Below are 23,358 nucleotides of genomic sequence, written 5' to 3'. Positions count from 1 at the left end.
GAGCCAGTCCCCTGAGTACCTACTCCAGCCTGGGGTGGTCAGTGGCTGCCGGCAACACGCCCATGGTCCTCCTGTCATGCCCCGACCCCTGGTGCTTGTCCAGGGGGGCCACCAGTGACTCTCTAGGGACACCATCCAGAGCTGGGGGCCTCTGGACAGGGAAGTTGCACGTGACACCCGCTGATACTCCCTGAGGCAGGCATACTCCAGTGCAGGGGCCGGCCATGTCTGGCCGGCCATGTCTGGGGCGCCGGGCAGCTGTGGGGCCTCTGCAGGGCTGGACAGGAGCCAAACCACAGAACACTGAGCCTGGATGATTCCAAACTTTAGAACCACCTGCCTGCCTTCCCTCTGATGAACTGGACAAGTCCCCCGATGCCGCCAGGCCTCAGTCTCTCGCCTGAGAAATGGGCTTACCTCCTAGGCATTGACATTCACCAGGTGCCCAGAAAAATGCCTGGGACATTGTAGGTACCACATAAGTGCTGGGTGACGCAAATCTTGGCATTTAGACCAGTGGTGACCAATGGGACCGAGATGGCACCGAGAATGCCCTCCTGGGCCCTGTCCGCCGGCTGCGTGGCTCCTGAGTCCTGGAGGTGTGGCTGGCAAGGCCAAGGAAGGGAAACCTTCACTTTCCTTGATTTTAACTGATTCCAATTTAAAAGTGCAAACCAACACCAGATCCAGTTTTTGAAAAATGTCTGAGTATACATGAAACCACTTGGGTGTGCACGCGTTTTCCTTTTCAGCGTCAGTTTTACGCAGTCCGGCTACATATGAGTGTCTCCGAGGAAACGTCAGTGTCGGGAAACAGGCCAGATTTCAGACACGGGACAGAAACAGGTGTGAAATACCTCATACATCATTTTTCATATCGATTACCTGTTGCAATGATCATATTTCCCAGATATCAAGTGAAGTGAAATATATGACCAAAACTATTCTCTTTTAGTTCTTTAACATGAGCCAACATTTAAAATTCTGTGTATGGTTTGTCTTATTTTTCTACTGCCTAACGCTGTTCTGGACTGTGGGTCAAATTCAGATGCTATTTTTTTTTTTTTCCGGTATAGCCCACGAGCTAAGAATGGTGTTTACATTTTTAAGAGGTTTTTAAAGAATCGAAAGAAGAATACTATTCCATGACACATGGAAATCATATAATATCCAAATTTCCATGTTTGGACAGAGTTTTATTGGTGCCCAGCTGTTTGTGTACAGACTGCTTGTGGCTGAGTAGTCCCTGGGCTGCAAAGCTGAAAATATTAACTTTTTGGCCTTTTACAGAAAAAAGCTTAAAAAAGAAAAAAAGAAAGAAAAAAGCTTATTGACCCATGGTCTAGATTCTCAGCCTCCTGGAACTCAAGAAATTCAGATCAGACATCCCAGATTTTGAAACCCTGGGGTTCCAAAAGCTTGTAATATCATTATTTGAGAAACTCCCCCAGGACCTAAAACTTACAGAATTATGTGGTTCTGTATAATCCTATGACCTCAGCGGCCCCCACCTAGGCCTGGGTTCCAATCCCCAGTCAGCTGAGGTAAGGGCATGTTGACTCAACCCATGTCAAAATCTTAGGAATTTTGGCTTAGCCTCAGAACGTGGCAGGGAGGTCTGGGGCCTCTGCAGCTGTCCTCCGCCCTTGACCAGCCACCCTCTTCCCGCCCCCGCGCCCCCCGCACTCACCTCTTTGTCCTGGACTGATCCCGGGGAGACTGCGGTGGGGGTAGGGGAGGTGTGGAATGATGCAGGCTCACTGGGGGCGGATGCAGGTATTCTGGGGCAGGATCTCCTCCGTGATGCCAGAGGGACGTGGGCCAGGGGCTGGAGGACCTGGAGTTGCAGGAAACCCCAGAGCCTCAGCCTCCGGTGCTGGGCTATGGGGGTGGGGCCTGGCGGTCTGGGTGGCTGGGCACAGGGGCTGCAGGTGTGGTGAGGGGCTTGGGCCCCTTCCCTGTAGTGTCAGGGTTCTGAGTGAGACCCCGGAGGGTCCTATGGCCCCAACGATGCAGCGAAAACAAAATAACAGTAACAACAGGGACTTCCCTGGTGGTCCAGTGGGTAAGATTTCGTGCAATGCAGGGGGCCCGGGTTCCATCCCTGGTCGGGGAACTGGAGCCCGCATGCATGCCGCAACTAAGAGTTCACGTGCCTCAACTAAAGATCCTGCATGCCACAACTAAGAGCCGGCGCAGCCAAAATTTAAAAAAAAAGTAACAATAAAATCTCAAGCCTGTTAGGTCAGGAACCTCCCTTGCTCCCAATCCTCCATGGCTGCCCACTGCCCCCTCAACAAAGGTGTCCTCCAGGCCCCACGCTCTCCCTTGCTCACTCTGCTCCAGACACGGGGGCTTCTCCTCACTCTGCCGCTAATGATCAGCACCAGGCCTGCCTCAGGGCCTTTGTCCTGGCTGCGCCCTCCGCCTGACACTCTTTCCACCTGGCCTGTTCACTGTCCACCTTCCAGCACCTTCTCAGTGAGCCCCAGCCCAGGCTCCAGGTCCCAATGCCACCCACACATCCCAGACAGGTACCACACGATGACCACAGCATCCTCCGAAATCCAGCCCATCTTCTAAATTCCCGACTGTGCCCAGAAGGGCGGGCCTGGGGTCTGGTCCTTCCTTGTGTCTTTGGCTTAGGTTTGGAACTCTCTCCGCCCCCACCTCCCGCTATACTCCTTTTCTGTGACCATGACTTTCACTTGCTCTCCAGGGCCGCATGTTTCCCCTATGTGGGAGTGAGCACTAGACGGTGCTGCCCAACACAGCAGCTGCTTGCCACACGGGCCCATTTCCACACAGATTACACCAATAAAAGTAAAGTTTACGGGTTTCCCTGGTGGCGCAGTGGTTAAGAATCTGCCCGCCAGTGTAGGAGACATGGGTTTGAGCTCTGGTCTGGGAAGATCCCACATGCTGCGGAGCGACTAAGCCCGTGTGCCACAACTAGTGAACCTGCGTGCCACAACTACTGAAGCCTGCACGCCTAGAGCCTATGCTCCGCAACAAGAGAAGCCACGGCAATGAGAAGCCCACGCGAGGGAGAGTAGCCCCCGCTCTCCACAACTAGAGAAAGCCTGCGCACAGCAACAAAGACCCAACGTAGCCAAAAATAAATAAATAAAATGAATAAATTCATTTAAAAAAAAAGAATTTGCATCGACTGAATGCCTACCGTATGCCAGGCCCTGTGCAGAGCACTCCCTGTGAAACAGGAAGAGAATGATTTTAGCCTCCTGGTTGTGGTAGACACGTCCACCTCCAGGGAGTGGGGCTCCAGGATTATGAAAGCCGGCAGGTAGGTCTGGAAGGTTCTCTCAGGCTCCAGGTCATAGCTGAAAAGTCTCCTCCCTCCCTGACCACCCAGTGCAATTCAGAATAGGAACCCCCCCCAGGAACCAACACCCCCCACCCCAATGCTCTGGTCTTTCTCAGAGGCCCTGACTGTGCCCTTCAGTGTGATTGTCACCATCGGGAACCAGACCAGATATCCAGTTGGCGGTCTGCCTGTCTCCTATTGGTCCCTGAGCTCTGCTAGGGCAGGAACCGGTACTGCATTGGCCGCCGCTGTGTCACCCAGTGCAGGCCCTGGGGCACGAACGTGTCCTTCCCCAGGTTCAGGCATCCTCTCCCAGGCCCCTCGCCTCCGGCTCCACCTGCCCTTCCACACTTCCTGCCGCAGCCCACCCCGCCTTGCTTTGGAGCAGGAGGTGGAAGAACCTGGCATACCGTAGGTACTCAATGAATGTTAGGTCCTATTACTACCACGGCTGCTGGGAGGCGCCGAGACGTTTCAAAGATGAGTGAGCGTGTACGTGGTCCAGACGAGGGACCCCAGGCCTGGGACACCGCGGGCGGGCACCCGGTGGCAGCCAAGAGGAAGGCAGGGCCAGGTACGGACCTTTCGTGACCCCACTTTAGCTGGAGGAGGCCTGTCCACTCCGTCATCCCCGAATGGCCGGGACAGGGGCCTGGCGGCCAGGGAGCAGGAGAGAGATGGGGGGGTGACCCACCTGAGCGGCCCGGTTCTCAGAAGGAAGAGCTAAAGTCGCTAGGGCAGGGGTCCCCAACCCCTGGGCCGCGGACCGGTAGCAGTCCGCGGCCTGTTAGGAAGCGGGCCGCACATAAAGAGGTGAGCAGCGGGCCAGCGAGCGAAGCTTCATCTGCCACCCCCCTTCGCTCGCATTACCGCCTGAACAATCCTACCCCCGCTCCGTGGAAAAATTATTTTCCACCTGCCGGAAAGGTCGGGGAATCGCAGCTGGGAGGTGGAAGAACAAAGAAAACCACCTTGTTTAATCTGTTTTTCGTGTAGCCAGGCATAAGCTTATGTAAATGCCCCAGCCGGCCCCAAGGGCAGAGAAAGAAGGAAGTTCTATCGCTTTTTACCTCTTGATGGAGAACAGGAATACAACTGTAGCCTCTAAGAACACTCAATATCTGCTTGCCTGCGCGGGGAACGGAGGTTCCCACACAACATAAACTTTTCCCTTCTCTTCTCGCGAGATTATTTAAAGGCCGGAAATTAAATCACTTTTCAGCTAGAACATTCTAATGTAATCTTATCTTCGGCATAGTTTTCCAGAGCGCCAAGTAAAAAACATCTCCAGCAGTCGTATTTCCTGTCAGTTTACTTTAACACCTCTAAATTCCTCAGAGATTGACTAATTTTACCGCCCGCCTTGCAGCCGCGGAGGCTTGTGGGGGCGATAGGCAAAACACCCGGACCAGACGCAGCCCCGCCCCTCGCCGTTCCCTACCCGGGAGCCAGGCCACAGGGCGGGGCCGCCATGGGCCGCCCGACCGCATCCCAGCGTTCCCCGCGGCCGCAGGGAGGCCGCTCATGCCGGCGCGGTTACTCGCTGGCGTCAGCTGGGGCGCGGAGGCGGAAGATGGCGGCGGCGCCCCGGCGGCCGTGAGGAGCGAGGCGGTGGCGAGGACGGCCGATGGCGGCGGGGAGGCGTCCTCGGGGACCTGCGGGCCGTTAAGGCGCGACGGTGGGCATGTCGGAGCTCGCGGCGCCCGGGGCCCCGGGGCCCGGGCCCAACGGCGGCGGCGGCGGCCCAGCCCCCCCGCGTGGGCCTCGCACCCCCAACCTCAACCCCAATCCTCTCATCAACGTGCGCGACCGGCTCTTCCATGCCCTTTTCTTCAAGATGGCTGTCACCTACTCGCGCCTCTTCCCGCCCGCCTTCCGTCGTCTCTTCGAGTTCTTCGTGTTGCTCAAGGTGACCGGGGCCCCGAACCTTGACCCTGGCGGCCGGACCCTTTCCCCCAGGTCTGCGACTTCTGACCCTGCCCGTGGCAGCGCGCCCCTCCCACCCGGTGGCGTAGGCACCGGCCCGATCCGTTGGGACCCTTTCCTTAGGCCTGCCGCCCCCGCCCCCCTACCCAGAAACTCCCACCTGGGAAGGCCAGAGTCTCCCCGGTTAGTGGCCTCTGATCCCGACTCCAGAAACTCACTCCCAGCCCCCTCCAGGCCGCACCCCACCCCTCGCCTCGCCCTTCCCAGCGTCCCCCACCTACGGAGGCCGGAGCCCAGCCCCGTGACCCCCGGCCCTGCCGCCTGGGATCCTCAGTCCGGGATGACCGCCTCCCCACTCTCCGAGCCTGGCCTGGCCCCGAACCCCAGACTCGAGGGATTCCGGGCCTCACCGCCACTGCCCCCTCCCAGAACACACCCCCGGACCGCCCACCTGCACCTCTTCCCTCTCCCCCTTTTTCTTGGGGCTCTTCTCCTCGGGCCCTTCTGCTTGCCTCCACTCGGATTCAACCCGCTCTGAACCTCTGGGGGGAAGGTGACCTAGCTGAGGTCACGCCGTGGGGCTTAGTGGCAAAGTCCAGCCAGTGGTGCTGCAGGTGGCTCTGTGAGGGGCCTCTCGTGGACCCGCCCCTTGTCCTCGCTCGGGTGGCAGAGCTCTCGGCTGTTCAGCGGTGACGGGAGGGCCGGCACAGATCCCTCCAAGGAGGGGTCTCACTCAGAGAGGGAGCTCGCTGGGTGCCGAGCCCGGCTGCCTGGAGGGTCTGAGGAAGTGGAGAAATGGCTGTTTTGTTTCGTGTCCCCTCCAGGAGTGGCCCCGGGGCGGGGGCCGGGGCCAGGGGTGCTGATGTCCGAGGAAGCTCGGATTCCTCGTCTGCCGGAAGGGGGCTGGAGCTCCAGCTTGGTCGGGAGCCGGCAGCTCTTTGGCGTTGGGTGGCAGGGGTGCGAGCCGTCCCGCAGACCTGGTGCGGGTCCCAGCCTGAAACCCCCGGTCCCGGAGCGGCAGGCGTCCCCTGCGGGGGCGTGGGGGTGGGACTCCGGAGGATTCCTGAGTCGGCCTTCCTTTACCCCAATCCTGGAACCCAGGGGCGGCTTGGGGGCGTAGGCAGAAGGCCATGTGAGGCCGTGATTGGCTTGGGGAACAAAGCACTCTTCCTCCCGACACGCTCAGAAGGAGCCCGTGTCACTCGAGGGGGTGCCCTGTGTGAGGTGGGGCCCCCCGTGGAGCTGAGCTTTCCCTGAGAGCCCGGCCTGAGGCCTTGGCTTTGTCTCGCCAATTCCTGCCCGAGGAGCAGGCCAGGGGTTGGGCTGGCCAAGCAGATGGGCTGCACATCCAGGCCGCGTCCCTGGTGCGTGGGGCCGGGTGAGCGGGCTGCCCTCAGCCCCCTGCACCTCCTCTCTCCTTGGGGCTGCGACCAGGAGGCCCTTCATTCCCTGAGAGCCTGCCTGACCCCTGGCGCCTTTGGTTTCCCTCGTGTGCAACGGGAGGGCTCGGCTGGCTGATCTCTGAGGCCACCTCAAGCTCCAGAAAGCTCTGCTCCTTTGCCTCTCAGCCGCCCAGCTTCTGGGCTCTTGCTACAGAGATCAAGTTCCCCTCCTAGCCCTGCTCCCCAGCCTCTTCCTGTGGCACCTGTTCCTTTCTGCTCACTGCTGGCGGGAACCACCCTTGCCATCCTCTTTGCCGCCTCGTGCCAGTCTCTGGGCCCAGCGATGAGTGGGGTGACCAGGAGGAAGGGGGAGAGACTGCAGCCAGCAGGGCAGGGTCTGTGTCACATCAGGCAGCCTCAGGCTGCGAGGAAGGAGGTGGGTAGCAGAAGCGGCGCATGCAGAGGCCCTGGAGCTGGCGGGACGGCGCAGCCGTGTGGCTGGTGAGTTGGAGCATGGGGGTCACAGGGTGCCAGAGGTTGGGGGGCTGGAGCACCCAGGGCCTGTGAGGTGGCCAGGCCAGCTGGCAGGCAGAGGGCAGGAAAGGCCCTGGACAAGACTCCTGAAATCCTGAGAGCGAGGTGGGCGGGGCTGCTGAGTGCACCCTGCTTTCCCCGCGTGGGTAGGGCTGCCCTGTGTGTCTGATGATAGGTTGTAGGGGGAGGGAAGCTTGGGCAGCCAGCTCGTTCCATGGTGGGGAAACAAGTCCAGATCTGGGGCAAGCCTTGTCAAGGGGGTGAGAGCGTCTTGGCCCACCTCTGGGGACCCACACACTCAGTCAAGGGTGATGGACCCCACCTGGGGTTTTGGGACCCAGATAAGGACAGTGATGGGGCAGACACCAGTGAGGGGTGCTGGAGGGGGCGCCAGGGTGACAGTGGGGTCCTGGGGGCCACTCAGCGAGGTCATGGTGCCACCAGCCCCCCGTCCGTTCAAGTGCCCCTGCTCTCAGGGCCCAGCTGGCCCTGCCTGGTGTGTGTTCCAGGTTGAACTCCTGGCTCCACCCCTCCTGGCCGCGTGGCCTCTGTGCCTTGGTTTCCTCATCTGCAAACTGGGGGTGATGGCAGGCACATGTGTCTCCGGGGGAAGTGCTCGGGCAGCCCCTGGCATCGGGCCATCCTGCGTGTCAGCACTTTTTGTGGTATCTTGTCACGTTGTACAGCGTCGTCCTTATGGCCCAGAGCAGACAGTGTCCCAGACACGGCTCTGCTGGACATCTGGGCCCAGAGAGCACGACTGGCGCTGTGGGTCAGCTCTCTGACCTTGCCCTGCTGTGCTGTGGGTCCCACACTGTCAGGACTCCCGTCGCCAGCTCCCAGGTCCCCAGACACAACGTTGGGGAGAGGTGCTGGGGGTTCCGAGTGACGCTTGGCCTGTGGCCACGTCTCAGGGCCCTGGCGCAGGCTGGCCTGTGGGAGGCTCTGCAGACGTGGGGGCCTCAGCTGACCTTCCCCACTGCCTCCCCAGCCCCTCCTCCCCAGGCAGGGTCCCAGCTCTGTTCTCAGCTCAGCATCTGTTTGCCGTGACCTGAACCCCAGGGGCTTGGGATGTGTAGTCTGTCTCTGCTTAAATCAGCAGTGCTCTGATTACCGCCCCGTCAGGACAGGAGCGGGTGCTCTGCTGACCCAGCCCGTGCCCAGTCTGCAGGGCAGGCTCCAGAGAGGAAGCCGGGAGTTCCACAGCCAGCGCTGGCACCACCCTGTGGTGCTCATGGCAGGGCATGGAGATGACGAGGTGCTGGCGGCCCTGCCGGTGACCGCGTGGCCACGGGCAGTTCACCACACCCCTGAGCATCATTGTTGACAGGACAAGGAGCGCCTTCGTACTCTGGTCCCCTACGATCATTTGTACCACACAGGGAACTCACCCCGGGAGCGATGCCCTTGACACGGCGTCCAGGCCAAAGGGTGACACTTGGCCAACCGGGACCCCAAGAGAAACACAGCGGTCAGACGGGGGCTCCTGGAGCAGGGGGTTGGGGTGACGTCAAGCAGGGCCTCTCCTCAGCACTGTGGACATCGGGGCTGGGACGTTCTCTGTAGGGGGCCATCCTAGGCGCTGTGGGGTGTGGAGCAGCCTCCCCGGCCCTGCCTGCTCGATGCCGGGAGCCCCCCAGTCACGATCACCACAGACGTCCCAAGATGTGGCCCTGTGTCAGGATCCCCCCAGTGAACAGTTAGGGCTATCCTGTCTTACTCTGGGGAAACCGTATCTCAGGGGACAGAGCGAGCCCTGCCACGGGGCCGTTGGCATGGCCAAGCGGGTCGGCTGTGTTCAGCGGCTCACGCTGGCCCGGGAGAGGCGCAGAGGGCGCCCGGCCGGCGAGGGAGGCCGTTTTAGCCAGTGAGGTCGGGAGTTTTCTCCTGGGGCAGCTGGGTGATGGCACCACGTGCTCCGCTTGGGCCCGTGCTGACCGCCCCCCGCCCCCAGGCCCTGTTTGTGCTCTTCGTCCTGGCCTACATCCACATCGTCTTCTCGCGCTCGCCCATCAACTGCCTGGAGCACGTGCGGGACGAGTGGCCGAGAGAGGGCGTCCTGCGCGTGGAGGTGCAGCACAACTCGAGCCGCGCGCCCGTCCTGCTGCAGTTCTGCGGTGGCGGCGGCAGCTTCCCTGGGCTGGCCGCGGGGCCGGGAGGCCTGGAGCTGGGGGGTGAGGACGACGAGGAGGAGCTGGCCGTGGAGGTGTTTGGGAACAGCTCCGTCAAGGTGAGCTGGCTGGAAGCGCTCCTGATCTTCAGGGCCCCAGGCCTCCCTGTCTGCCGCTGCTCCTGCTCCCGTGGCCTCGGCTACTTCCCAGCTGTCAGGTGAAAGGGACTGGCCCAGTTCTGGGGGTGCCAGGGCAGATACAGCCGGGAAGAAGGCTCTGGGCATCCTGGTGATGCAGCGCCCCGTCGGCAGAGGCATGCTGGTGGACACGGGCCCACAGCCCGCAGGGAGGCCTGTGCTTGGGCAGCCAGAGGCCAGGAACTTGTGGGCCAGGGATCGGTGTGGGTAGGGTACTGGCGCAGACCTCAGCGGGGGGCCGCATCCCTCCCACACCCTCACCCGGAGACAGGCTCTCAGGGAGCTCAGTGTCGGGGGTCAGGGTTTTGATGGGACAGGGGCGCATCTGCTTCCGGTCAGTCGATGAGGGAGAGGCCTCCAGGCCCGGCCCTTTGGCACCATGGGCCTGCTGACTCCTGCCTCCCTCTCTGCAGTTTGAGCTGGACATCGAGCCCAAGGTGTTCAAGCCACCAGGTGGCCCCGAGGCCCTAAACGACAGCCAGGAGTTCCCCTTCCCTGAGACGCCCACAAAAGGTACTCACTGCTCACTGGAGCTAAAGGCCAGTGCCCCTGGTGGGCTGCGGTCACCCCGCCCCTCCCAGGGGAGAGAGGCTCCGCGGGCTGACCAGGCCTGTCCCACCCACAGCGTGGCCGCAGGACGAGTACATCGTGGAGTACTCGCTGGAGTACGGCTTCTTGCGGTTGTCGCAGGCCACGCGGCAGCGGCTTAGCATCCCAGTCATGGTGGTCACCCTGGGTGAGTGTCACCTGCAGGGTGAGGTTCTGGGGGAGGGGTGACCCAGAAGCACTCGCTTCCGGGGCCTGGGGGGCCCGCCCGTGCTCTCCAGCTGAGGGAAGCTTCCCAGGCTTCATCCCTTGACTGTTCCTCTGGGGCTGTCACGCACATCACTGCTCGGGTCGGGGGTGGGCGGGGGCTCCTCCACTCCCACAAATGGAGATCTGGCCTTCCCCGGGCCTCCATCAGGACTGGGGCTGGTGGGGGCCTGGCCAGGTGCACACCCCTGTCACCGTCCTGCCCACAGACCCCACGCGGGACCAGTGCTTCGGGGACCGCTTCAGCCGCCTGCTGCTGGCTGAGTTCCTGGGCTACGACGACATCCTCATGTCCAGTGTGAAAGGCCTGGCGGAAAACGAGGAGAACAAGGGTGCGGGGCCCAGCCGGGTGGGCGGGGCCGGGGCGGGGCCGGGGTGGTCTGGGGCGCAGGCTCACTGCCTGCCGCGCAGGCTTCCTGCGGAACGTGGTGTCCGGGGAGCACTACCGCTTCGTGAGCATGTGGATGGCCCGCACATCCTACCTGGCCGCCTTCGTCATCATGGTCATCTTCGTGAGTGCCGCGGGCGGGGCGGGGCGGGGTGGGGTGGGGCGGGGGGCCGGAGTGGGGGGGCGGGGCGGCGGACCTAGGCCTCACGCTGCACTGCTTGCAGACCTTGAGCGTGTCCATGCTGCTGCGCTACTCCCACCACCAGATCTTCGTCTTCATTGGTGAGTTTCCCCGCTGGCCACCTCCCCCGCCCACCCACCCCGCACCGGGCGCCTCACCCGGTCTGCCCGCCCGCCACCCTCTGCCCGCAGTGGACCTGCTGCAGATGCTGGAGATGAACATGGCCATCGCGTTCCCCGCAGCGCCCCTGCTGACCGTCATCCTGGCCCTCGTGGGTGAGGACCCTGTGCCCCACGCCCTGCCCCCTGCCCTGGCCGTCACCTGCCCGTCCCCCCCCAACCAGCATTCTCCCGTCTCCCCACAGGCATGGAGGCCATCATGTCTGAGTTCTTCAACGACACCACCACGGCCTTCTACATCATCCTCATCGTGTGGCTGGCCGACCAGTATGACGCCATCTGCTGCCACACCAACACCAGCAAGCGGCACTGGCTTCGGTGGGCACCGGGGTCCGTGTGGTCCAGGGTGGGGGCAGCCGGGTGGGCAGCGCCTCACTGTCCCCCTCGCAGGTTCTTCTACCTGTACCACTTCGCCTTCTACGCCTACCACTACCGCTTCAACGGGCAGTACAGCAGCCTGGCCCTCGTCACTTCCTGGCTCTTCATCCAGGTGAGGTGGGCTGCCCTTGGGACTGGTGACCCCGGGGTCCATCCAGCCTGTCGGGGGTTCTGCGGAGGCTGCGTTCTGGCTTGGGCCTCGCCTGACCCAGTGCCTGCCCCCCAGCATTCCATGATCTACTTCTTCCACCACTACGAGCTGCCCGCCATCCTGCAGCAGATCCGCGTCCAGGAGATGCTGCTGCAGACGCCCCCTCTGGGCCCTGGCAGCCCCACGGCCCTGCCAGACGACCTGAACAACAACGGAGGCACCCTGGCTGCCACGCCCGACTCTACCAGCCAGCCCCCTGCCCTGGGCCCTGGCTTGCAGGGTGGTGGCGGAGGCCCTGGGCCCATGGCTGAGGCACCCAGCTCCCTGGTGGCCGCGGCGGCCTCGGTAGCTGCAGCAGCCAGTGGTGACCTGGGCTGGATGGCAGAGACGGCTGCCATCATCACAGACGCCTCCTTCTTATCTGGCCTGAGCGCCTCTCTCTTGGACCGGCGGCCGGCCAGCCCCCTGAGCCCCAGTGGGGCGCTCCCTCGGGCCCCCCAGGACAGTGCCCCCACAAGTGACCCCCCAGGGTCTGACACAGCCCCGCAGACCACTGGGGTGAGTGGGCCCAGCCTTGCGTCCATGGCTCCAGTGGATGCGCCCTCAGAGGTCGGCTCCTGAGCCCTGGGCAGCTCACCGCCTCTGTCCCTGGCCATCCAGGCCAGCTGGGTGTGACCTGGCTGGAGCCCTCCGGGGTCAGGGAGGCTGTCCCCAATGGCTCTGGGACTGCTCAGCCTGCCTTAGGCGGTATTGGAGTCCATCAGGTTTGCTTGGAGGCGGGCTTCTCTCCCCCAGGGCATGGGGTCTGCCTGCAGCCTGTCCCTGTCTATGGTGGGCCCACTCTGCTGGCTGATGAGCCAGGGTGGGAGAAGGGATGGGGGCTCCATGGAAGGTTCTGCAAGGGGTTGGTGAAAGGTCCAGAGTGAGCTGTCCCGGGGCAAAACGGGCAAGCCTCTGAGCAAGGTGAAACGAGTGGGGCCGGCTCAGCTGGTGCTCCCTCGTGTGCAGTGCCTTTCCACCGCCACCCCACACGCCCAGGCTGGGGCCCCGGACGCAGCCACGGGGGGCGCCAGGGTCCTGCCCTGCTCGGGGTGAAGAGACAGCCGGTGGCCCAACCCAGTTACACCGTGAGGAATGGAGCAGAGGGCTCATTCCACTCTATTTAATTGCAGTGTACAAAATGGTGTTTGTATATAGAATAAACTGTTGACAGCGTCCAGCCAGCGTTTGTGTGTGTGGGGAGGCTGGGCGAGGCCCCTCGGAGCCCCTGCTGCAGGTGGAGGAGGGCCTGGTCCCGCATCACTGGGTGGCCACGGGTGCTTCCTCGGAGGCCTGGAGCTGGCTGCGCGGCCCGTGGCGGGCACCGTCCCCCAGCTGGGCGAGGAGCTGCCCGCGCCGCACCAGCGCCTGGCGGAGCTTCTCGCGTGTGCCTGCGATGCGCTGCTCCAGCTGTTCTAGCTCCCCGGGGCGTGGGGCGCCCGAGAACAGCTCGGCGGGCAGGCGGCCGTTGGAGCAGAGCCAGACGGGGCCCCCGGGCGGCCCAGCCGCGTCCGCGTCTGGGGCATCCTTAACGGGAGTGGTGGCAGCGGCGGCGGCCGCGGCCGGCTCCAGCAGGAAGTGCGTGTGACACTCCCTCACCGAGGCCCGGCGCACCCGTGTCCAGCCCCCCGGGCCGGCGGGGGCGGCCAGAGTGTCCTGCTGAGGCTCCTCGAGACCCCTGGGGACGGATGGGGCTGGGCAGCCGCGTCTTACCCACAGTCCCACTCTGCCCTTTGGGACTGGTGACCCCAGGGTCCATCCAGCGTGTCGGGGCTGGAGAGCGGGAGTGGGAGTTGCTGGGGTGGAGAGCGGCCCCCAGGGCCCCTTACCTCGGCTCCGGCTCCTGCTGCCCGTTGGGCGGCTCCTTGTTGAGGGCGCGATGGATTCTCTAGGAGCCAAGACAGAAGTCACGTCGGGGTCGGGTCAGCAGCAGGCCGTCCTGCACGCCCTCCCCACTCCCTCCACCCCGCAGCCCCCGCTCCTCACCTGGCCCGTGTGCAGCCAGTACTGCAGCTTGTTGCCCCTTCGGATGCGCGGCAGCGCCAGGCGGTAGAAGACGTGCTCCCCCAGCGAGCTGAGCAGAGCACTGCCCAGGCCCAGGCAGAGCAGCACGAAGAATCCCGAGAAGTGGTAGATGCCCATCTGGAGGGTCTGCGGGCAGGACGCAGGCACAAAAGCCCTCCTGGTCACGGCAGACCCTTGGGGAGCCCTGGCCTTGGACGGGGGTGGGGGCAGAGGTGGGGCCAGAGAGAAGGGCCTGGGGCTGTGGAGCCGGATTAGAAGGCTAGGGCTCCATTTTCAGAGGTGAGGTGTCATAGAAGAAAGGCCACTGGAACTGGGGTTTTGGAGGATGAACAGGGTGCAGAAAAGCAGGCAAACACACAGTCTTGGGAACGAGCAGGGATTGGTCACCTTGGTGAAGGACACACAGGCTCAGAGCCCCCCACGCCTACCCCTCCCTGCGTCCCGGGCCTGCCCTACCTCTGTAACAGCGAAGACCCGCTTGCCACAAGGCACCATCTTGTACCACTTGCCGTGCAGGAGGTCGATGAAGCCGGAGGACTTGTAGCGGCTGATGAACTCGGACAGGTTGGAGGTGAGCGGCGAATTCCGGGGGAGTCCAATGCCATAGCCTGGGGGAGGCCGGGCGTTGGGTTGGGACCGGGCTGGACGCAGACCCACAGGAGCTGTGCCCGCCTGGAGCCCGCAGGTCACTGGTCCCGGGGGCCGCTCACCCTCGATGGCGAAAGTCTTGCCCACGGTCAGCAGTCTGCAGTCCGCGTCGATGGACACCTCGTAGTCCAGTAGCGACTTGTCCATGATGAAGGCGTTGAGCTTTGGGGGGGGGGGGGGTCGCTTCTGCCAGGGAGGGGGACGGGGACGGGGTGAGCATCCCCGCCCGCCTGGCCCCGCCCCCGCCCCGCCCCGCGCGCCCCCCTCACGTCAGCATGGCGACGCCGTGGGGCGTGGTGGGCGCACTGCGGCGCCGCACGTGTGCGTACAGCTCTGGGAAGCTCTTCTTGATGTAGGCCTCCGCGCTGCTTTCCCACACGGTTCCGAAGCGGAAGCCCTGGGACGGGTGGTGCAGCTGCGGGCCAGCGCCTGGTCAGCGCCTGTGGGGGGCCCTTGATCCCAGCCTGGCTCTCCCCCACCCCAGTTCCGTCCGCCAGCCCGGAGCACCCGGGCCCAGGGCTCTCAACCAGCTCACGTGGGCCACGTCATCTCTGGGGGGCCGTCCTGGGCTCCGTGGGGTGTGGAACAGCATCCCTGGCCCCAACTCCTAGATGCCAGGAGCCCCCTGCCCTAGTCTGACAACCACAGATGTGCCAGGACATGGCCCAGTGTCCCCTGGGGGCAGGACCGCCCAGTTGAAAATGTTCTAAAACCCTCATGTCCATCTCCAGGCCCTTAACTCCACACTTCCGCCTCCGCCGCACCCGCTGCGTCTCTCCTTAGGGTCCCCCGGGAACCCCAAGCTCACCGCGTCCAAGACCCACTCTCGAGCCACCCCACACCTTCCCACCGCAGTCGCTCTCCCTCCTCTGCCCGCCTCTGCGTCTCTCATCTCCACGTCCCGTCCACCTGCAGATCCTGTGGGCGCTGCCCTCCGGACACCCTGGACCTGCCCGGTGCTTGCCCCTCCGCAGCCCCCACCCAAGGCCCCTATCCCCCATTCCTCCTGCACCAGCGCTGCCCCCTCAGCCCCGGGCTCTCCGGCCCGCCCACTGTTTGTGCAACCTCCCTAAAGCAAAGCATGAGTGGCTGCTGAGGCCACCTGACCAGGGCCTCCTTGTCGGGGGCCACAGCACTTCCGAGAAGCCAGACCTGAGGCAAGCAGGGCCATCTAGAACTTTCTGGGGAAGGAAATGCTTTACACCTGTGCTGTTCTCAAGTGGCTGTTGAGTGCTTTCAATTAAATCAATTTAAATAGTAGCCACGGGACTTCTCTGGTGGTGCACTGGTTAAGAATCCACCTGCCAATGCAGGGGACACGGGTTCTATCCCACATGCCGGGGAGCAACTAAGCCCGTGCACCACAACTACTGAGCCCGTGCGCCTAGAGCCTATGTTCCGCAACAAGAGAAGCCACCGCAACGACGAGAACCCTGCACGCAGAAACAAAGACGCAATACAGCCAAAAAAAAAAAAAAAAAAATTATTTTAAAAAAGTAGCCACATGTGGAGAGTGGCTGGCCCACGGGACAGCAAGCATCTAGGTCTCATTACTGGTTTAACAGAGGACACTGGGGTGGGGGAGAAGCTGGGGACGAGAGCAGCTAGATCCAAACACTGGGAGATGCTGCAGGAGAAAAAAAAACTTCAACAAACAAATCGCTAGTGAACAAAAAGATGGAGTGTCCAGATGGCCCCATGGGGCCTTCCCGGGACAGACCCCCACCTGGTCCTCTGCCTGCCTCTTGTCTGTAGAAAAACTTTAGTCTCCTAGGCCTTCCCCGAGTTCCAAAGAATAAATTTAATCAGAGAAGTGAGAAAATGCAGAAACAAAGGAAAACAGTCAAACAAGACGATAATAATAGTTTAGCCATTAAAGTCAAGGAATTTTCATTCCTTCTCAAGGGCTGTAGATAATATTCTGAGCCAGTGAACTTCCCTGGCGGTCTAGTGGGTAAGGCTCAGTGCTTCCACTGCAGGGGGCATGGTTTCAATCCCTGGTTGGGGAACTGAGATCCTGCATGCCATGCAGCATGGGAAAAAAAAAAAAAAATTGAGCCAGATCCTTTGAGCTCTTTTGCAGACACTGAAACCCCCACCAGGTGGAAGAAGTTAACTGCATGCTGCCCACAAGCATGTAGACCCCAGACTGATTGGAGCCAGAAGGTTGATGATGTTGACTCCCAATTACTTCACCACCAACCCATCAGAACATCCAGGAGCTAATCACACACACCCCAACCCCCCTCCCTCACCCTCTCTTTAAAAACCTTTCCCCAATACTTAAATAAAAATTAAAAAAACAAACAAACAAAAATAAACCTTTCCCTGAAAGCCATCCAGGGGTTCAGGTCTTAAGCACTAGCTGCGCAGACTCCTTGCTTTATCTGCAATAAACACTGCGCTTTCCTTCACCAGGACCCTGTGTCAGTAGATTGGCTTTACTGACTGCAGGTGAGTGGACCCAAGTTTGGGCTGGTAACAAGGAGGTTTCTACCTTCCTCGGGGTCTGTACATTTTGGATCCAGATTCAAACAAACCGTGAAAAAAAAAAAAAAAAGACAACTGAGAAAAATGGCCTGCCTGATGTTTAAGTTCCCAGAATACTCATGACGAAATGATAGGAGGCCTGGGATTTCCCTCATGGTAACCCCGGCTATGGCTGGTGCATGGACGAAACTGGTCAGGAGTTGACTTTGGAGCCGAGCAATGGGTTCATTCATCGTGGGCCTTGCTCCCTACTCCAGAATATTACAATTTTTTCATTAAAAGAGAAAAATATGTAGGCTGGGGCATGCTCTGCTCTGCCCACAGCCCTCCAGGACTCCTGGTGAAAGTTCTGTCTAAATGGAGCTTCTGTGGAGGCCCAGGTCCTCCCACACGTGCAGGCCCTGCATGACCTGCCCCATCCCCCTCCCTGCTCTCGCCTCCCCTCTCTCCCCACTCTCCCCTTCACTCACTCCACTCCAGACACACACAGGCCTCCTTGCTGTTCCTCCAACCTGCCAAGCACAATCCTGTCCCAGGGCCTTTGCACAGGCTGCCTTCCTCTGCTTACCATATTCCTCCCTGATATCTACATAAAAGTCCCTCAACTATCACCTCTCCCAGAGGAATTCCTGACCCCCATTTGAGAAATCATCCCTCCCCAGTGCTCCCTGTGTCCCCACCCTGTCTAATTTTCCTCCCTGGAACTTTATCACCAATTCACACACCATCTACTTTGTTTCTCTGTCTTGATTCTCACCAGCAGCCTCGCCTGTTTTGTCCCAGCTGGGTTCAACATGAGTTTGTGGGAGCAGATGGCCGCCCTCTACTGGGTGGGGACTGGGGGCGGGGGTGACCTCCAGGCTCTGACCCCTGAAACCCCATGCCCACGCACCTTAGGGTCGTGGATCCCCGAGAGCTCCTCAAATATCTTGTCCCCGACCATGACGGCGGCCAGGTTGGCCGTGTAGCTGGACAGCACGAGCAGGCAGAAGATGGCCCATAGGCTCATGAGGAGGCGGCCCGTGGGGCACTTGGGCGTCTTACTGGACACTGTGCGTCCAAAGAGGATGGCGTAGCAGAGGTTGAGGGCAGAGGAGTAGGAGAACGCGGTGCCCCGGTTGCGGCCGCGGGGCGTGAGGCCGAAGGGGCTGCGCCACTCGTAGAGGGTGAGGAAGAGCGCAGTCAGGTGCAGCGCGGTGAAGACGCCCAGCCACATGGACCAGTGCAGCGGCCACGTGAAGGCGCCGATGGGCGACGCCGTGTCCCGCGCGCACACCATGATGCCCAGACTGGTGGAGAAGAAGGGGCTGGTGAAGTCCACCACCCGCTCGGCTGAGTTGATGCTGAAGCTGGTGACAGCCATGTGCGCCCGGCCGGCCAGCAGGTCGCCCACCAGGCCGGTCCAGCGGCCGTCGCCCACAATGTAAGCTCGAAGTCGAAGGGCGCGTCCTCCGCCAGGCGCTCCAGCAGGTCGATGCAGTAGCCGTAGCAGCACCTGCGCAGTACGTGGGGCGCCGAGCCGTCGGCCAGCGCGGCGAAGTGCGCGTCCAGGGCTGCCGAGTCGTTGCTGCCGGGGGCTAGGCACAGCTGCCCCGCCGGGCACCGACCGTCCTCGTCCGGCTCGCGGGCGAACACGAACGGGTGCTCCACCCGCGTCACCACGCGCAGCTTGGGCCGCGCCCGGGCTTCCGGCGGGGGTGGGGGCCAACCGGCCACGCCCGCTGCCTCTGACTCCAGCCGCCCGTCCTGCCACCTGCCCACCGTGGCCCAGGCCGGGGCGCCCCGCGGGTCCCGGCGGAGGCTCCACACGCGGAAGCGCCGGGAGATGTGCACCTGCGAGGAGCCGGTCACCCACACCGGCCCCGTGTGGCTCCGGAAGGACGTGTTGGCCAGGAACCTGGTGGGGGTGGGCGGCATCAGGGTGGCGGAGGAATCCCTTCGCCGAGGTGAGACCTATCGCTGCGCCTCAGACACACCGGGCCACGGGGGATGCTGCTGTATCCCCTACTCCAGATCCCCTTCCCAGACGGGGTACCCACGCCCTGGGGGCTGGGGCGACGGCCCAGCCCAAAGCCCAGTTGAGAGGCTCAGGTGGGGCCTCCCTTCCCGCTTCTCACAAAGCCACACACACGGCTTCCTGCAGCAGGGTCCCCGCTCACCGTGCCAAGAGGCGGCCGGAGGACTCGGGACCGGGCAGCGACAGGTCATTGCAGTTGATCGTGGCGGGGAGGAGGGCACGCTTCGGCTGCACGCGGGCCGCACTGCCCAGCGCGCGGGCCACTAGTTCCACCGCGTCGCGGATGGCGGCTTCCAGCGGGGGCCGAGCGACCTCGCCCAACGCCAGCAGCCCAGGCGGCAGGCCTTCGGTGGGGAGTGCCTTGGCGGGCAGCGGCGTGCCCAGCAGCCAGCGGGGCCCGGGGGGTGCGGCCTGCAGCACCCGCCGGGCGCCGGCCTCGTTGCAACCCAGGAGTACGGCCACGGGGACTGGGGCCATTCCCCCCGCGGCCTCCCCCAGTGGGGCCAGGCGGGTCCGCAGCCCTGCATCGCTCGTGTCCGGCCTGCTCAGGTCCAGCACGAGCTTCGGAGCCCGGCCCGCCCAGCTTGTCCACAGGGCCACAAGGCCGCCAGGGTCCCGCACGCGTCAGAGCACCAGGCCAACGTCCTCCCAGCTGTGCGCCTGCAGCACTGACACCAGCACGTCCAGCAGAGTCTCCAGGGGGCTGGCCCAGTCCAGCTGCAGGTGGAAGGGGTTCTGGCAGAGGGGTGGTCACAGTTAGGGCTGGCAAACTCAGTGTCCCACCACACTCTTCCCACTTCATCTGTACATGTTCAATAAACGCATGACACCTTGATAACTGGACCTCGTGCTTGCTTCTTCCCAGCCCCACACCTGCTCTAACCCCTTCTGTGGCTCCCCATCGCCATCAGCACAAAGCCCGGCCCTGGCCTGAGGCTTTTTGCATTCCCCAGCTGGAATACCTTTTCCCATCTGGGGCAGCCAACTCCTACACATCCTTCAAAACCCAGCTCCACTACCCCACCTCTATTCAGACTTACGAGGCAAGCTAGGGACTGAGGGCTCCCCCCTCCGTGCTCAGGGACCCAGAAAGTTCTCCTGAATTTGCTTTGAGCATGGGAGGGACGAGAGAGCTTTGCCAGACACCTAATGTAGGCAGGGTGTTGTCCGGGTGGGGACAGGGTGCTGAGTGCAGGGGGAAAGGCTGGGGGCTGCTGCTCTCCCGCGGGGCGGCGGGGCAAGCCAGTAGTACCCCCAAGCCAAAGCCTGACAGGTCCAACTGCAGAGGGTGCAGTTCCTGGATCCGGCTGCAGAGGGCGCCACAGGCATGGATTTGGGTCCTGCATCTCTCCCACCGGGAGGGGATCAAAGACAGAGGGGGTTAATGAGACCCAGGCCTCCTCTAGGGTCAGGGTCTCCCCGCCCTCAGGAGAAGGAAGGCCTGAGGGGGCTTCAAGGTGGGTTTGGAGAGAGGCAGGCCCCCTTCCAGACCCCATGTCCCAGCGTTGGGCCCCTCCCTGCTGGCCCTGGGAGGGGGTTCTTTCCCTGGGGCACAACAGGGTCCCCAGAGCTCTGCCAGTCACCCTTTTCTCCTCCTTGTCCCATTCTCTACTTATTCGGACCCAAATTCCAGCCTGGGGGTGTAATTAAGAAAAGAGAATAAACTCCAAGGACGAGGACAGGGTGGAGGAGGATGGAGGGTTTAGGAGAGACAGGGTGGCCCTGGGGACCTGAGAAGGCCATCAAGGAGGCTGTGGGGTGTGGGTAGCCTCGGCCTCGAGGGCCTCTGGTACGATCCTGGCGGGAGGAAAGTCCCCAGCCGCAGCCCCTGAAACTGCAGCCCCTGGAGAGAGGGAGACCCGCTTCCCCATCCCAGCCCCGCGGCCCTGCTTGGTGGGAATCCGGAGGCACCCTGTGACCTGACCGGTGAAGGGGGCCGCGCTCCTAGTGGGACTCCACCGCCAAAGCCCAGGGAAGCGTCCTGTGGGATCCGCCATCTGGGGTCCAGAGGTATCCCGCGGGGTTCCCGAGCCGCGGGGTTCCGTGGCTCTAGGTCCCTGCGCCCCTGGGCTCCCGCCTCCCATTCCGGGTCCCTGATCTCCGGGGACATCCGGGGTTCAGGGGTCCAGGTTCCGCTAACCCGAGGGCCGTCCCTGGGCCTCTGTCATCCGGACTCCGAGTCTCCCCGCATCCGGACTCTTGCATTTAGGGTCCAGACTCTGAGGCCCGCGCGTCCCAAGGACTCAGCTATCCGGACCCCCGAGCCCCGCGCTCCAAGAGCGTCCCAGGGTCTCTCCCGCCCCGACCCCGGGTCCCCGCACGTCCTGACCCCGGCGTTCGCGCGTACCGGGGAGCCGAGCGGAGCGCGGGCCTCCCGCCGCAGCACGCTGAGCACGGGGGTCTCGGGGGCCGCCGCCAGGAAGTGCAACTGCAGCAGCTCGGGCCGCGCCTCGGGGAAGGCTAGCACGGCCGCCACGCCCGGTGCCGCCAGCGCCTGGCATAGGCCGCGGGCCAGCGAGGCGGGGTCGCGGGAGGGGGGCGCGGCGGCCGCCAGCTCCAGGCTCAGGTTGTGCGGCAGCCGCGGCGCCAGGGCGGCCCGGGCCAGGGTGGCGCGGGCGCGGGCGCGGGCAGCGGGCGCGCGGGGCAGGAGGGCGCCCAGGCGCACCAAGCCCCCCAAGCGCGCCAGGACGCCGCACGGGTGCAGGTGGCCCCCGGCGGGCCCCGGCCCCAGCGCTAGCGCCAGGCCGAGCCACAGTGCCCACACAAACTCCATCCCAAAGTTGCCGGCGGGCGCCGCGGGGCGGAGCCGCGGGTCGCACCACGGGAAGCGGGATCTCGGCCGCCCCCGCCGCTCCCTCCCCGCCCCCGCCGGCCGCACCTCCCTCCCTGCCCGAGCCCGCCCACCTGCGCCCTCCCTTCCCCCTCCCGGTCCCCCAGTGCCAGGCAGCCCACTAGGGAGGCGTGGGTCCCACCACGCAGGGCGGGAAATTGAGGCTCAGATGGCCACAGCAGGCGGGGGTTGGGGTGGGGTGTGGAATCGAACCACTGCTCCTCCTGGCTCTGTGCCCACTCTACAGATGAGGAAGCCGACGTTAGCAGCAGGGAGGGATTTTGCATCAAGACCGGTACCCACACTCACCCCTGGATCCCTCCCTCATCCCGGCAACTGTTCCCAATTCTCAGTCAGGGAAACTAAGGCCCACAAGGGGTCAGTGTGCGTCCATAGTCACCCAGCTGCACCCTCCTCCTCCAGGGAGCAGCGTCTACCCAGACCAACCCGTCCTTGGCGCCCCAGGGAAACTGAAGCAGACTTGTCTGATGGGGACCTGTGGGGAAGGTCTCCTGCCCTCCAGCTGTGGGCAAGCAACTTGAGCCAGAGAATTCCTCTTCACCCTTCAAGACCCAGTGCCAAATGCCCCTGCTGGAAAAACTTTCCTAGCTTGTCACCCAGAAAGATGCAGAACACCCTCGTCATCCCTGCCTACATGAACTCCATCACACGCCATCGTCTTTTTGTCCCTTTATTTGCTTTATTCAGTGGCCAGCTCTGGGAGACAGGGCCGGGTCTGGCTCGTTAACTGCAGTCTCCAGTGCTTCCACACAGCAGGCACTCTATAATTGTTGCTTTGAGCAACTGCTCAGACAAGGACGCGTGGTTACATCACTCTGCGCTTCTCTGGAACCTTCCTTAGCTCCCCGCAGCCTACCAATCCCCCAGCCTCTTCCTACATTAACTGGGCCTCCCCACGACAAATGCCATGGAGACCTTCTTGTGGCCCTGGCCTGTGGGAGGTGCTCAATAACCACCGGTCAAATAAGGGCCCAGGAGCACCCTGCATGGAATTCTCCCATCCCAGGTAGGGGAGTGGAGAAAGCCAGTCTCCCCAGACCCCGCAAGGCACAGGGCAGCAACTGTGCATGGAACATTCCAGCTCTAAGGAACGCGTCTGCACTCAGTTGATATCTTTCACGCACAAGAAACCATCTCCTTTTGGAGCCAGTGTTAGAGACACAGGGGACAAACTCCATTAGATGAAGAAAAATGCAAGTACCGGCCAGCAGCGTGAATGGAATTTTGAGATGACTAATGAGAGCTGGGTGGCTGGCTTCCAGGTGACAAGGCTACCTCATCCAGCCACCTGGCCAGGCATCCCAGGACAGGGAGGGTCATACCAGGGAGCCCCACCCCCACCACTGTTCTGGGTGAAGCGCCAGGTTAAGACCACCTGGGACCACCTGGGCCTCACCCCACCCTGGGGTAAGGTCCCTACACCAGCATGAGTCCCCAGAAACGGACCCATTCTGGAGAGGGGATATCTCCTCACCCTAATGTGGCCCTCAGCAGTCAGTCAGTCAGTCGACAAACATTACTGGATGCTAGTTCTGGGAGGTACGCAAGCACCCAACGGTGCCTTGGGCCCCCGTCGGATTCACGGGGGAACGCCCTGAAGTCGCCCCATCTCCGGTCCTGCTGTTACACCTCACCTTCCCCCCAAGGCCCACTACTTGCATGACCTGCACTGGGTGCCCTGGCCTCTGCGCCTCAGCTCCCAGCTTTTTTTTTGATGTGGACC

General features: G+C 62.7%; 2 protein-coding genes across 6 annotated transcripts; one reads left to right on the top strand and one right to left on the bottom strand.

Moving 5' to 3' along the window:
• The first annotated feature begins 4,802 nt into the window (after positions 1-4,802).
• On the top strand, positions 4,803-12,783 carry TMEM259 (transmembrane protein 259). 5 transcript variants are annotated; one of them, XM_032625576.1, is made up of 11 exons: positions 4,804-5,003; positions 5,163-5,234; positions 9,122-9,397; positions 9,889-9,988; positions 10,101-10,211; positions 10,498-10,620; positions 10,700-10,800; positions 10,901-11,132; positions 11,222-11,354; positions 11,427-11,526; positions 11,641-12,781. In XM_032625576.1, the coding sequence occupies exons 2-11, from the start codon at positions 5,163-5,165 to the stop codon at positions 12,184-12,186; spliced, it is 1,794 nt and encodes a 597-aa protein (XP_032481467.1). In that variant the 5' UTR covers positions 4,804-5,003; the 3' UTR covers positions 12,187-12,781. The 5 variants fall into 5 exon arrangements, with proteins under 5 accessions (XP_032481464.1, XP_032481467.1, XP_032481466.1 ...); XM_032625575.1 differs by having other exon boundaries at positions 4,807-5,234; positions 10,901-10,958; positions 11,052-11,132; positions 11,641-12,782; XM_032625574.1 differs by having other exon boundaries at positions 4,810-5,234; positions 10,901-10,958; positions 11,049-11,132; positions 11,641-12,783.
• A 66-nt stretch (positions 12,784-12,849) lies between these two features.
• On the bottom strand, positions 12,850-21,557 carry GRIN3B (glutamate ionotropic receptor NMDA type subunit 3B). Its single transcript, XM_032625579.1, is given in 10 exon segments — positions 12,850-13,282; positions 13,434-13,492; positions 13,591-13,755; positions 14,086-14,237; positions 14,340-14,453; positions 14,545-14,692; positions 17,660-18,195; positions 18,198-18,664; positions 18,927-19,519; positions 21,132-21,557. Coding segments are annotated over 10 exon segments (3,078 nt in total). The 3' UTR covers positions 12,850-12,864.
• Positions 21,558-23,358: the final 1,801 nt, after the last annotated feature.

This window comes from Phocoena sinus, chromosome 3 (assembly GCF_008692025.1).
Source record: "Phocoena sinus isolate mPhoSin1 chromosome 3, mPhoSin1.pri, whole genome shotgun sequence".
NCBI lineage: Eukaryota > Metazoa > Chordata > Mammalia > Artiodactyla > Phocoenidae > Phocoena > Phocoena sinus.
This window is presented reverse-complemented; position numbering and strand designations above follow the sequence as displayed.